The following is a 15,198-nucleotide window of genomic DNA, read 5'->3' on the forward strand; positions in this document are numbered from 1 at the left end:
ACATCAATTAATGCTAAAAAAAGTTATTTTACAAATTTTACATTTGACTAGGTATATGGGTTGAAGTTTTAAAATTGATTAAACTCAAGGTTGTTATATATCATTAGAATAAGCCTGAAATCAATATTTTAAAATTAAAAAAATTATCGTAATTGAACAATACTTAAAAAAAATTATTACGTTTTACGTTTATGACGTATTAATTTTTTATTAATGGATTTCGTGACCTGAGTGCTTATTTGTTATAACTCCGATTTAGTAAAAAATCAAATTAACAATTCAATAATATTTAAAATGACTTTTTCAGTCAATTAAAAAATCAAAATCTTTAAATTTTAATTCTAGATTTGTGTAATGTATTTATATAAATGTATTTTTGTAGTAATGTAGGGGAACCTGTTGTACCTTTGACCACGTTGTACCTTTGGTCACTCTACTCTGTTGGCTTACTATTATTATTTAAAAAAAACGGGAAGTGTCATTTGAAATAGTAGTCCATGACAACTCTTCTTATCGTAAAACATTATACTTGGGATAGATGGTATTGATCCACAAGCAATTATAAGTTTTGACTCTTAAAAAGTAAATATTTGTGTTAATCTTATTCTGATTTTAAAACTGTGATAAATTGTTGTTTGATTCATCTACGACATTATAAACATTACCCAACATCTTTTTTTTGTTATGGAAAATTTTGGATGATTATGTCTGACCGTAAATGGGGATTAAGACAATAACTGTTAAAGAAACCCATCTCGTGTACCTTTGACCAGTCAAGGACGTTGTACCTTTGACCAATAAAAACTCCTTCCTCGGTAATTTGCGGACTTTAAGAGGGCAAGATTATAAAATTTATAATCTACCTTATTAGGCGTCGTCTGTGCTTTATTGCTTTTTAATGCAAAATTGTTTCTAGTATTATGATGATGAAATAATTCCATTGAATTTTAATGCAATTCACTATTTATTCTTGAACCACTACTACACTTAGAATAATCAATTTTGTTAATTTAGTTAGTTGGACAGCTGAAGCATTATTATTGTCAAGTTCATTTTATTACCTAGTTTCTGCTCAGCTATAGGGAATTAAATGTATCGAAATAGTTAATTAATTTTGTTAATATATTTTAGTTTTAAAATGCCAAGGAGCAAGATTGGTGTTTTTCGCAAAAAGATTTCCGAAATGGATATGCTAAATGCAGTGAATTTTGTGCTTCAACAAAAAATGAGTTTAAGTGAAGCTGCAAGACATTGCAACATTAAAAAGTCAACTTTAATATATCAGTTGAAGCAGTTTAACAAATCTGGTAGTTGCGAATATTTATATTTACATACCAAACCAAAAAAAGTATTCTCAACTGAAGAAGAATTAATTTTGGTAAACTACTTGGCAGATGCTGCAAATATGCATTATGGACTTACATTAAAGCAGATAAGATCCTTTGCATATGAGTATGCTTTAGCAAATCATAAAAAAATTGAAACTTCATGGATGAAAAATAAATGTGCAGGTGAACAATGGCTGCGAGATTTTCGCAAAAGATATAATAACAAGCTATCTCTACGTAAACCACAACCTACAAGTCTTGGTAGATCTTCTGCATTCAATAGAGAAACTGTAAGAATTGTATATAAAAATTACAAAAATGTTTTAGAACGTTATCATTTTGACCCATCAAATATTTGGAACTGTGATGAAACAGGAATTACCACAGTCCACGTACCACCAAAAATTCTAGCTCCAAAAGGTAAAAAACAAATAGGGAGCATAACTAGTGCTGAACGAGGCAACAATGTAACAATGATTGCAGCCATTAATGCTACTGGAAATAGCATCCCACCATTACTTGTATTTCCACGTGCTAAATTCAAAGACTACATGTTAAATAATTGTCATCCTGGAAGTGTAGGAGCAGCTAATAAGTCTGGATGGTCAAATGAAGTCATTTATGTGCAATTTCTTGAACATTTTATTAGTAATGTGCGACCGTCAATTAAAAAACCTGTTCTTTTATTAATGGATAATCATGAGAGTCATGTAAACATTTCTGTTATTGAGTTAGCAAAAAAATCAGACATAGTTTTAATGACATTTCATCCTCACACAACCCATAAAATGCAACCTCTTGATCGTGGTGTTTTTGGACCATTTAAAACTTTTTATAACAATGCCATGAATAACTGGATGATATCACCAGGCAATGCTGGTAAACCAGTCACAATTTATGATGTATCTTACCATGTTGGTCAAGCTTATCCTCATGCTTTTGTACCAAATAATATTATAAACAGTTTTAAATGTACTGGATTTTATCCATTTAATGAAAATATTTTTACTGATATTGACTTTTTAGCTGCAAATGTTACTGATAGGCCAATAGTGAATACTGAAGCTTGCCTTTCTAATGAGATTATTGATGTTAAAACTGCTCCATCCAGTGTACCATCAACGTAATCTATTGTTTTAGGGGAAATCCCTACTGTGAGTTTACCATCAAGATCAATTGTTTCACCTGAGATAATACGACCTCATCCTAAAGCCAAATTAAGAAAAACAAATACTTCAAAAAGACGTAATAGAAAATCATGTATTTTAACTGATACCCCTGAAATTAAAGTTATTCTAGATTCAAAATCTAATAACCAACAATTATGATTTGGAACTTAAGGATACTATTATGAAACTTCCACCACCAAGTATTGGTCATGGTTCATCTAAGCGTCAGTATCTTATGTTTGATGTTGATCTGACTATTTGCAATAGTTAATATATTTTACTCTTTTATCATTGTATTTTTTGTTGTCATCATTAAGATATATTCTATAAAAAGCATTATGATCATATGTAAATGAATATAGACCGCCAGCTAACATAAGTTATAAAAATATATTTTTACTCTTTTCTTATCTAAAATAATAAAAATAACTGTATATATTAGAAAATATGTTTTGTACAATTAAATCGCGTTTAAAGTTTTGGACCTTAATCCTAATTATTTCATGTAAGTAGCATCTAACTAAAGAAAATATGTGACTTTATCTAAATAGTTATAATAACTGATTTTATTGAAAAAAATTAGTAATACTGAGTATCGTAACTTTAATACACAAGTCTTTGCAAGATTGTAAGGATTGATTTTTCTAGTTTTTTTTTAAACAATTAGGCTTGATTACAAAATAATTAGATTTTTTTTATTGATATAAGATGGACCAAAAGTTTCTATATAATATATAACAAGCTAAAACATTAAAAAGGGTTCAAACATTGCATGATTTTTTAATAATAACATTTTGGTCAAAGGAACAACGCGCATCGGTCAAAGGTACAACATACGTGTCGTACCTTTGACCAATAGACTTCTTTTTTTAAAACGCGGGAAAAAGATACTTCTTGGTCAAATGAAAAAAAAGTTCTAAGTATAATTTTTGGGCAAAATATAAAAGAATATTATAAAGTTTGAATGGTTTGGATTTACTCAATAGGCTACGCAAAAAACGCCCTAAAGCAAAAAGTGGTCAAAGGTACAACAGGTTCCCCTATTTGATACGTGTCAGTTAAGAATTAACTTTGCTTTATTTCCACTTTCGAAGCTTGCTTTTTTATGCTTGATTGATTTACACCAAAACAGCCAATCAAATAAAGCGTCACAAAAAAACTAGTTACGTTTTTATCTTCAAACAAGAAAAATTATTTAACGCTTACTTGGTCTACTAAAAAAATACAGAATGTATTTAATAAATACAGATTGCAAAAAATACTGCCTGACTGGCCAGAGTCAATTAGGCAGCTTGCATTGTAGAATTTTAGAGTTTGGTGACAATTTCAAGATGACTGACTGTGAAACTGCATAAAATGTCTTTTCTTGTAATTCTATAATTGAACAGTGGTTTTTATAAATTTAGACGCACTCATATTTGAGAATAGAAATTTTTAATTTTTTAACGATAAAACAACAACGAAAAAAGATTTCGGTTTAGTTTTTTTACTATTTCTTAGATAAATACATACAGAATACAAAATTAAAAAAAAATTTACAAAAAAATACAAATACTAAGTAATAATTAAATACAACTACATGGTATTAAGAAAATAAGATAAAAAAAATTATTCATAAATTTAGACGCGCGATACATTTATGAACCAATCAATATTTTGTGTATCCGCCTTTTGCTTTAATGCAACTAAGAACTCTTCTAGGCATAGACTCAACAAGATTTTTGCACATCGGTTCTGGGACCCTTTACCAGGTTTCCTTAAGGACGTCCTTCAGCTGGCCAAGTGTGGAAATTTTGAACCTTTGCCGATTCAAGGTCAATCCAAGCCCAAATGTTTTCAATCGGGTTCAAATCAGGTGAGTATTGAGGCCACGGTATTGTCTTGATATTGTTATTGTTGAACCACTCCTTTGTATAGTATGCAGTATGTGCAGTAGTACCATCTTGTTAAAGTTTCCATGGTTAATCATTGAGCATAAGCAGGTCAATTGATGGAATTAGGTTGTTTTCCAGTTCTTCTACGTATATTCTGGAGTTGATTCTTCCAGTGTATGTTTGGTACATACCAACACCTTTGTAATTGAAGCATGACCAGATTCCTATCGAACCTCCTCCACTTTGTACAGTCGGTCTAATGTACCTGGCGTAATACTTTTCGTGAGCCATTCTTTTGACTGTTATATTAGATTTGCGATTAATAAGCTCAAAATTACTCTCATCACTCCACATAATGTTTTTCCATTGTTCTATTGTCCAATACCTTCTTTCACGACACCATTTTAGTCTCCTTTGTTTATCATATGGACGCAGGAGCGGTTTCTTCTAATAAGAGTAGACTCTAATCTTGAATTTGATAAGTATTTGATGGACTGTGCTTTGAGAAATAAATGTATTTCGCGTTGTATTGAATTCTGTGGTCAATTTTTTTAAACTATTTCTTGAATTAGCTCTGACAGCTCTAGAAAGGGCACTATCGTCCTTTCTGGTGGTTGACAAGGGTCTACCTGGCCTCGTTTTCTCGCTGGCACCACCAATGTGAAGAAAGTTTTGTTTCGTTGTCCGAACGCATTTCTCAGAAACTCTAATTAACCAGGCAATTTCTCAATTATATTTGGTTCCTTCTTTGATGTGAGCAACAATTTGCCATCTTTCCCCATGAGTGATACGTCTTTTGCTCATTTTTTGCGTCTTTTTAGTGCAAAACTAACTTAGCCTTTGTTTATTTATTAAATAATGATTAACTAATTCCAGGTAAGTCATATTTATATAAGGTTTTTTTGACAAAATCAATTAATTTAGGCCTATTAATGAGAAATATGGGGAAAATACTACTAACTAACAATCAATTAACAACATATAAGACTTTTTTGATTGCGCATCTATATTTATGAATAAAATAAAATCAAGCTTATCAATTAACTTTTTTGTATTAATTGGTATAAAATAAGTAATAAACATCCTGGAAAAAAAATTAAGGTACTCTATAACAGAGTTTCACTTGCTCTATTTAATTATATATCAAACGTAGCACTTTTATTTTATTTTTATTTTAAGTATTTTCTTACATATATGTAAAAAAAAAAATGAGTGCGTATAAATTTATGAAAACCACTGTATAAGCCAACCTGTAATTATTTTTTAAATTTATTTAACAAAAAAGAATTGCATAAAGAAAAAAAAGAGAATCCGGACAATCCTATATAAATTCAAGAGGGACAAAAGTTGAACAAAGAAAATCTGTTAGCGTAGTTGTAATTAAATGAGTAATTATTCAACTTGCATATATTCTTGTGAAAATTAGACTAATGTGTCTGCTGTGAAAAAAATAAAATTAATATGAAGAAAGTAATTAACAGCTATAAAATACAATTTCACCTTCATATCTTTAAAAAGACAGATTCCTTTCAAGAAAGTAAGAGTGATAGAGAATCCAGAAATTTGTTTTATGTTTTGATATGGAAATTATCACTTTTTAATCTGAATGTTTGTAGTTTAATAAATTAGAAAAGGTTACTGTTTTTTGTGGAGTGAGTATACTGATTGTAGAAATGCTAATTGTATTGCGTAGGTAAAGGCTTTAAGGCAATTAGTTTTATAACATCCAAATGTAACAGAAGTTATTTTTTGGTCTGAGTTATGTGTACCACAATAATTCAATACTTACTGTTGCTTTAAAAAAGTTTTTACTAGAATATACTCAGATTAACACGAAGATTTTTAGATATTTTTTTTCTCTTCTTCAGGAAGTTGAAAATGCTTTAAAATTTCTCTTGAAAATTTCTTAACCTTAGTTAGAAATGAAGCATTTAGTTCAATTAGTTTAATTCGTGTATTGAAAATACTGAGATGAAATCTCACATACTTCAAATTAGATTATCAAATTTTTTAAATTTAAAAAATTACAAACAACTAAAATATCATTCAAATGTGTCACATTTTGTAATATACAAAGACTGTCACTCTATCACTGAACCAAAATATGTGTAAGTATTTTGAAAAAAAGAAGGACATTACAAGTTGGCACAAAAGCACATTTGCAGCAAATAGTTTTAATCTCTAGTGTCTAATTCCTAACATCACTAATTCTTTATAGCATGGAAAAAAACAGTCAATATGTTTTATGCCTTCAATTAATTGTTATTTATATAAAACAAACTTAAAATAAAAACTTTTTGTTTTAATAAAATAATTTTTTTTTGTTAAAATAATCTTTGTCACTATATGTTAAAATTGTTTGATGTTGTTTTTTTAAAGTGTTATTTTTTTGGGTAACCCCAACGCTTAAAGAAACAATTTAAAAGATTATTCAAATTATGAGTATTGCAAACGTAGTAAAATACTTTAAATATTGGTCACTATCTCTTTCAAATAAAGTTTGTTTGAAATTTCATTGACTTTTTTTAAAAAAATTTTAATGTTAGAAAAAATAACTGAATCTTTTGTCCACATTTTTTCAATGATGTGTTTTTGGAAAAGTTAGAAAAAGTAAGCACTCGTGTTTAGAGTAATATACTTTTCTTTTAATGGTATTATTATTAATAAAATTTTTTATTATTGTTTTATAATAGTATTTATTATTATCATAGTTACTATGAGTGATTAAGTATGAATCACGAATGTAATAATAATGTCAAAACAATTAGCGCACAATTAAATAAAGTTATAGTAAAAAGATCGGCAGCAATACAAACACAACCTTTAAGGGTAGAAAGTAATGCTTTTAAAATTTAAAAAGATAAACTGTTATTTGAAAGTGGTAGCTCAAAATGTGATCACCTTTAAAAAACATATAATTATATACTATTTACACGGTCAACTAGTGTTGAATCCGAATGAGCATTCTCAGCCGCTGTTTTTATGTTCAAGAAATTAAGCGATAAAATAATTGACGTTTTTACTTTTTAGGGTAGTACTTTCAAAAATAAATATAACTTATGTATATTCATGCATGCTTATATTATTTTTAGTTATTATTTTTATTTATACAGTTTTATCTTTTTAAGGTATTGTTTTATAATTTAAATTAATTCGGTTCATTAATGAAGTAATTTAGGTACATTATCATTAAATTACTCATTTTCAAGTGTTTTAAATGTCTCAGATTTTTGCTATCCCTATTTTTAATTAATTATTGCTAGTTTAAGCTAGTCTCAAATTTGAGCACTTCACGCATATTTGGCCTTACTGCAAAAATATCTACCGCACAAAAAGTAAAGTAGTATTGTTGTTTTCTGTTCAAACTTTTAATACTGCTTTAAAATACAAAATATTACGCAGTAGCACTGCGTAAAATTCGAATTACAATTTTTTTTTTCTTCATTTTGATTTGTAATGTATGTTTTTTTCTTCAATTTGATTTGTAATATATGTTTGTTTTTTTTAAGATAATACCTTATTGATTGACGAGTAACACGAGAATGAATTTTAGAAGATAGTGCAAGAAAAGCAAGATCTTTTGAGCAGTGCTCATAACAGTATTTAGAGAAAAAAAGAAAGAAAGCAACATTACGACGATTTGATAATGGTTGAAGGTTGGCTGCATGAGCGGGTGCAATTAAGTTTACGATGCAGTTTTGTACCTTGTCGAAAAAAGGGAAATGACATCATTGGAAGATCCGTTTCAGATATGAAAAAAGTATTCTGTACAAGGATGGATTTGAGATATATATAAATAAATAATAGAATCCCGAGTAAAAAGTTGGTAAGCGTGATAAAGTGATGCAACCTTAGCAGATGGTAATTTTGCAATTGGTTTGATATATGTTTTTCAAACATATATCAAAAGACCTGAAGTAAGAGTTAATCCTAGAAGATGAAGGGTAGATGACTCATTAAGTACATAACCGTTTATAAATATAGGAAGATCTAGATTATTGCGATAACAATTAGCTGAAAAAAGTTTAGCTTTATCTGAACCCCATGCTGTAGCAGAAGAGACATCCTTTTCAAGTTCAGATGCTCCCTCCAAGCAATCAGAAAGTGTTGGCTTTTTATTATGACAAGAATAAATAATAGCATTATAAACAAACAATGCCACCTTAGATATAAGAATTTTTCGAAGATTATTAATTTAAATTAAAAGTAGTATACTGCCAAGGATAGAACCTTGAGGAACCCCTGAAGATACAGAATATGTAGAAGAATGCTGCCCATCAACCTTTATATTGCGATTGCTAAGGAAGAATTTAATTATGTTTAGATGTTAATTATGTTAAGGTGTTAAAATATACCGTAAGAAGGAAGCTTATAGCCATAACCTCTCCACACCTATCTAATACTTAATAAAAACTATCAATTATTGCCATTATTTAGTTATTAGAATCAAGGTAAGAGATTTATTGTTAGTATAAATGAAGTGTTTGTTAATTAAAGAATTAAAAACCTTGCTTATGACATGAAGAAGACCAATACGAAATTAGCTAAACAAATCAGATTCCTCTCCAGAACCTTTTTAAAAAAGGGATTATAGATGTTGTTTTCCAACAGGATGAAAAATAAGACTCTGATAAGCCCTTATTAAATCGTTTTGAAAGTTTATTGAAATTATATTGTCAATAATAGAGAAGAAATTTAAAATTCTCAGTAAGACAGCTTATTATTATTTTACATTAAGATCAAGAGAGAGCTAATAAAGGTATTAGTTACATTAGTTTAGTGAATTTATTTTTAAAAAGGTAAGTAGATATTTTAACGTCTATACATTTAAGTGCTTTTGTTGTTTAGACACAGAATTAAAGACATAAATAAGTCAGTGTTTTTGCTATCAGATAATTGTTAATAGGAATTTGTTTATTTGTACTGTAACTGGAATTTTAAAACTTCAAGTACTTAAGCTTTATTTTCTTTTTTCTTTTAGGAGAGTTGGAAAAAAAATTAAGTATAAATTATGTGATTAGTATAGTTAAATAAATAAAGCATTTATATCTGTACACTCAGTAGTCCAAGTCAGTTGTCACATTTTAGAAATTGTCCAGGAGAGAGTAAATAGTAACATAATTAGTCTTCATTGGCTTTTTTATTCTTGATGGTTAAATTTATTTAATTTGTCTTGAGGCACATGAAATATAATTTTTACAAAAATAAAAAGTTAAATAAAAAAAGTGAAAAGTCATTTCTGAACTACAGACGTTTTTCATTTGAACATTGTGGGGACACCAGACCCTTTATATTGACCAAACTTTGTTTCACATTGTTGCAGGAAAACAGTCTTTATACCTATGAAGATACTGAAAAAACTAAAAAGATCTCATACATAACTCATTTTCACAAAAAACTGGATAACCGACCTTTGTCTTCTGAGGTACAGATATTAAAATTTAAAGTTTATTTTAATTTTTTAGTTTTGGTTTAGTTTATAGTTAATTTTAGTTTAGTTTTTATTAGTTTTGGCTTCAGTTATCTTTTTTCTTACCTTAGACAACTTCATGGAAGAAATGAGGGGAATAGATAAAAAAAATTATAGTTATATATTTATTTATATGTAAATATAATTCTATCAATTATTCTGAGGTATATTTTTTGTCTTTAGTGTCTGGTAGAAGCATAACTGGTAGGGCTGTGTTTTAAATTTTATATATTTTTTACGGAGAAATATATACAATAGGCGAAAGAATTATTTAATATAAATATGACATTTTTAAACTGTTTGCATTTTACTCATATTTTTATTAAAATTAAATTTCTCACAAGTTTAACTCTTTTTAATTTACTTTTTTTTAATTTATTTTTAGCATCCTCTTCATCCTGTGAAAATGGTGAGGTTATGCTTTATATTTTGATTAAAAAAATTGTAAATATTTTTAAATTTTATTATATCCTTCTATTTGTAATTTTAGAGTCGTTAACATTTTAGGAATATCAAAGATATCGCTCCCAACACCCAGGGCCTCTCTCGGAGAGGTCCTTCTTAACAAACCTACTTAACACAATGAGTGAAATATTCTCGAAGTGTAGGCACAAAAATAAATTCATTATTTCCTCATATGATACAGCAGATTGATCCTGGTTGGTTTACGTCACCTTTACGCCACAATATACTTTTAAAACTTCCAAATATACTTTTAAAACCACAATATACTTTTAAAACTTCCCAAACTTTGTTTCCATGGAGTCGTTAAGTGGCAAAGTAATGGCGGTATGGATGAGCCATCCTTCAAATGGAGGGCTCATTCATACCGGGGTGTTGGGAGACACCGAAGAAAAAACAGCAACCAAAAGGTTGTAAATGTCTTCTATCAGTGAAGATACAACTTTTTTGTTGCCGTTTTTTCTTCGGTGACTTATTTTTCTTTTTTTTAATTTTGTAATTTTTTTTTTTAATTTGTAATTTTTTATAATATACTGTTGTATATTTGGTTTGTTTTTGTCTTTTTTAATTGAAATTTTATTTATTTTTCACCAATTAAACTTAAATATAGTTAAATTGATTCACTACCCAATTATCATAATATGATGCTACATTCTATTTGTTAAAAATAATTAATTGGTAGTTTAATTTATTGAAAACACTGCTTTTAAAATTTACTATAAGCCAAGACTATTTAGCTATATAAATGCAATTTATTTATATCCATTTGATTTTTTATCTTTAATGTTTTTAGTTTGGCTCCTTGAAGCATTTGTTTGTTTGCTTTTTAATTAAAATATTTTAAATCTATTGTAATGTTTTTTAAATTTAACTCATGTTTACTAAAAGCCAACGTGAAATAACGTCATAAAACAACACCGACAAGTTGCATCATGACAGCAGTTTAAGTATGACATCAGGCTACCGAAAAGCAGGTAACTTGTATTACAGTTTTTTTTTTTTTTGTTTTGTTTTGTTTTTCTTTTATGTCTACTTATCTGTTACAATTTTTATTTTAGGTTTGTCATATGACGCATTAATGCAATATAAAAGATAAAAGTTTACATATTTTTTACAATTTGTTATACACATGTTTGATTGTAAATCGACTTTTTTTTGTTTGAAACGTATTTGTACTCAATTGCTTAGTTTTTTATAAATAAATTTATTTAGTTGTGTGCATTTATCGTTTTAAAGACAATTTCCTTTTTTAAAGAAACATGTATTAAGGAGATACCAAAAAATTAATAACTCATAAATAATTTACGTTCACTTGATATTAATCTTATTAATTAAAGTTCATCTTATAAAAAATATAACAAGAATTTAGCGTTAATCTTTCGTCAATTTAAGGCATGATGAAGTGTTTTTACTTTGTGTCAGTAACTAAAAACGTATTTTGTTGAACTTAGTAATGTCTAGGAAAATGGTTCTGCCATACACTGATATGACCTATGTCAGTTGTAAATTACTTAAATAACGTTAAATAATTGGTAAATTAATTTATTTTAATTTTACAGATGGTTTAATTTTTAATTTGAAGGCGTTTTTCTTACAGGGTATTAGTTAAGGTTTCGCAACTTTAAATTGTGGAAAACAGTCACTATAAATTAAGTAACAGACCGATCGTAACCCGTATTACGGGTTGCTTTCTGCTAGTCTAAATATTAATACGTTAATGAATATTAGTGCGCATAGTTACGCATAGTTTCGCCTATTGTTCGTATTGTTACTTACGGTTCTGTATTCTGTAAAATACACTATTTCTTAGTTTTTAAGTAGTTTTTAGACTTTTTTTATACGCGGTAACATTTTCCATGCGGTCTTTTGAGTAAAGTCAGCTAGCGAATTAGAGATGATGTACTTTTATTCTCAAGAAAAGAGTTGATGTTTTTCATTGTTTAAAACAAAAATTTAAATAATCGTTTGTTTGTTGTTGGTTGTTTTTATTTTTCTAATTTTTATAGCCTGTTTTCATTTTTTAGAAGAAGATAGAAATAAAATGTCTGGTAAAATAGTTTTTTTAGTACTATCTAAATATGAATACTGTAATTTAATAGTGTTAGTGTCGTTTCACTTTCTTTTTAATAAAGAACTTTCTAGGCTTTTCTAAAAGCGTTTCTTTACTCAACGCGGTCTTTCAAGCAAGGTCTTCCAGCCGATTAGAGCTGATAAATTTTTAGTTTCAAGTGGAACTGATGTTGTTCATTGTTTAAAAACTAAAATTTGTTTGTTGTTCGTTGTTTTTATTTTTCTGTTTTTTTTTTAGAAGAAGTTAAAACTAAAATGACTGGTAAAAAAATTTTTTTTAGTACAATGTTTCTTTTTTAGTAAAGTGTTTCAGTTTTGTCTTGAGTCTTTTTAGATCATTTTAAGCAAGTATTTTTCATTTTTAAGAGCAGTTAAAAGGAGCTGAAGGCTTTTTTAGTAAGTATATAGTGTATAAAAGTTTACTTATAGTTTATATTAGTAACATAGTTATATTAGTTTATTTATAGTTTATATTAGTTTATATAGTATATAGTAGTTTATTTATAGTTTATTTTAGTAAGTTTATTTATAGTTTATTTTAGTAAGTTTATTTATAGTTTATATTAGTTCAAGTTTATTTATCGTTTATATTAGTAAGTTTATTTATAGATTATAGATTAGGATTAATGAGAATACAATTTTTTTTTAGACAGGCAAGCTGACAGCGACTAAAGTAAGTTTTATCATTTAGATTTTATTTGAGTACGAATGTAGCATTAGCAATTTTGTTGTATATAATTTTATCTCAATTTTTATTTTTAGACAGGCAGGTAGAGCTCAGTAAGAGCTTTGTAGGTTTAAAAACTTCTTTTGAATATTCTTTTAAAGCATTGAATATGTTTTATATATTTTAATAAATTTTGTCATTTAGGTGTGGTAGCATCATCAGCTGGTGCAAATAGTAATGTCTTTTATTTTATTTTAAAAATATTCAATAAATATTGTTTATTTAAACATAATCATCAGGATAAAATAGATAAGATCCATTATCAACTCTTACAATAAAAACACTTTACATAAGAAGACAAAAATTAATAAAAATACATGCAACTGCATTGATAAATCCAAACGCCCAATGAACAACCATTGTCTTTCTAACAACATTTATCAGGCCAGCATTTATTCAAACAATCCGGAATTCAAAGGAAAAGCGCATTTTGGACTCAGCGAAACATCTTTTAAAGTCAGGTATGCAAACCACCTAAAATCCTTAATGCAACTAGATTAAAGAATAACACAGAGTTATCTAAAGAAATATAGAAATTAAAAGAAAAAAACTTTACACCTTTGGTCAAATGGAAGCTTATTAAACAATGCAAACCATACAACTCAGCATCAAAAGTTTGCAACCTCTGTTTGAACGAGAAGTTTCAAACTTTGCTGTATAAAGGAGAAACCTACTTAACACAATGAGTGAAATATTCTCGAAGTGTAGGCACAAAAATAAATTCATTATTTTATTATCATATATCCTCATATGATACAGCAGATTGATCCTGGTTTGTTTACGTCACCTTTACGCCACAATATACTTTTAAAACTTCCAAATATACTTTTAAAACCACAATATACTTTTAAAACTTCCAAATATTCTTTTAAAACCACAATATACTTTTAAAACTTCCCAAACTTTGTTTCCACGCCACCGTAATTCTAATTGTAATTTTAATTTTTAATTTTGTTATGTTAGGCTGATGATTGCCGTTAGGCATGAAACTTAAAGTTCTGTAATAAAAGTTTTTTCCTTTTCGTTTTTAATTTTATATATATATATATATATATATATATATATATATATATATATATATATATATATATATATATATATATATATATATATATATATATATATATATATATATATATATATATATATATATATATATATATGTATATATACAAATATATACATATATGGGAAACGGGAAGAACGAGAAACTTTAACGTACCTTTTAAAAAAACTAATCTCTCGCGCTTTTCTCAACTGGAAATTACGAATGGCTTAATCACTCTGAAAACGTTATTAAAAGATCTCTTTTTAAACACTAACAACTTTATGAATTTTTATTAACCCAAAAGCATTTAAAAATTATGTATAAAACTAACTTTGTTCCGAAACCAATTTAAACTTTAATAACTCTTAAAACTCTAACTAAAAAACACCAATAACAAAAAAAAAATTAAAATAAAAAAAATTATAGGCTTATTTGTCAACACGGAAAGGACTAAATTTTACCTCTTTAGCAAATAATGTACCAACTTATATTTATGTGTATTGAAATGAAATTAAAAAGATTTAAAACTTCTTTTTGTCTGCATTCTTTGTCTTTTTTTGTATTTTGCATTTTTAATTTTATTCTGCCAAAACTGGAAACATTTTTTAAATATAAACTTATTTCGCGACTGAGTTAAAAAAATTAAACAGCTATATGACTGTGCGTTAAATAACGAACTAGGATCATAATCAATTAAAAGAGTTTAAAACATATAGTTTCGTTATGTAACTTTAAACAAATAAAGAAGAAATACATATACATATCGTTTTCAATATTAAATAAATGAGGCATTTATAGTGGTGATTAAACAAAAAAAAATTCCTCTACTATCATTGAAAAAAATATCAAGGATTTCATTTATTTTAGCGTAATTTAATCTACTTTAAGTCATTTTATAAAATTTATTTTTGAGCGATCTATAAATGCAATTAACAAACGGTTTGAAGCACTAACTTAAGAAATTATTCACATTTCAAATGTAAGTTTAAAGTTTTCCTCTATTGCTCTATTGCTGTAATCTTTCTCAATAATTAAAATTGTTTATGAACC

The 15,198-nt window shown here is 27.4% G+C and overlaps 1 protein-coding gene across 1 annotated transcript; it reads left to right on the plus strand.

The window, feature by feature from the left end:
* Positions 1-1,138: 1,138 nt before the first annotated feature.
* On the plus strand, positions 1,139-2,455 carry LOC136074594 (uncharacterized). Its single transcript, XM_065786928.1, has one exon. It carries the CDS (start codon positions 1,139-1,141, stop codon positions 2,453-2,455), a length of 1,317 nt encoding a protein of 438 aa, XP_065643000.1.
* The last annotated feature ends 12,743 nt before the right edge of the window (positions 2,456-15,198 follow it).

This window comes from Hydra vulgaris, chromosome 01, assembly GCF_038396675.1.
Source record: "Hydra vulgaris chromosome 01, alternate assembly HydraT2T_AEP".
NCBI lineage: Eukaryota > Metazoa > Cnidaria > Hydrozoa > Anthoathecata > Hydridae > Hydra > Hydra vulgaris.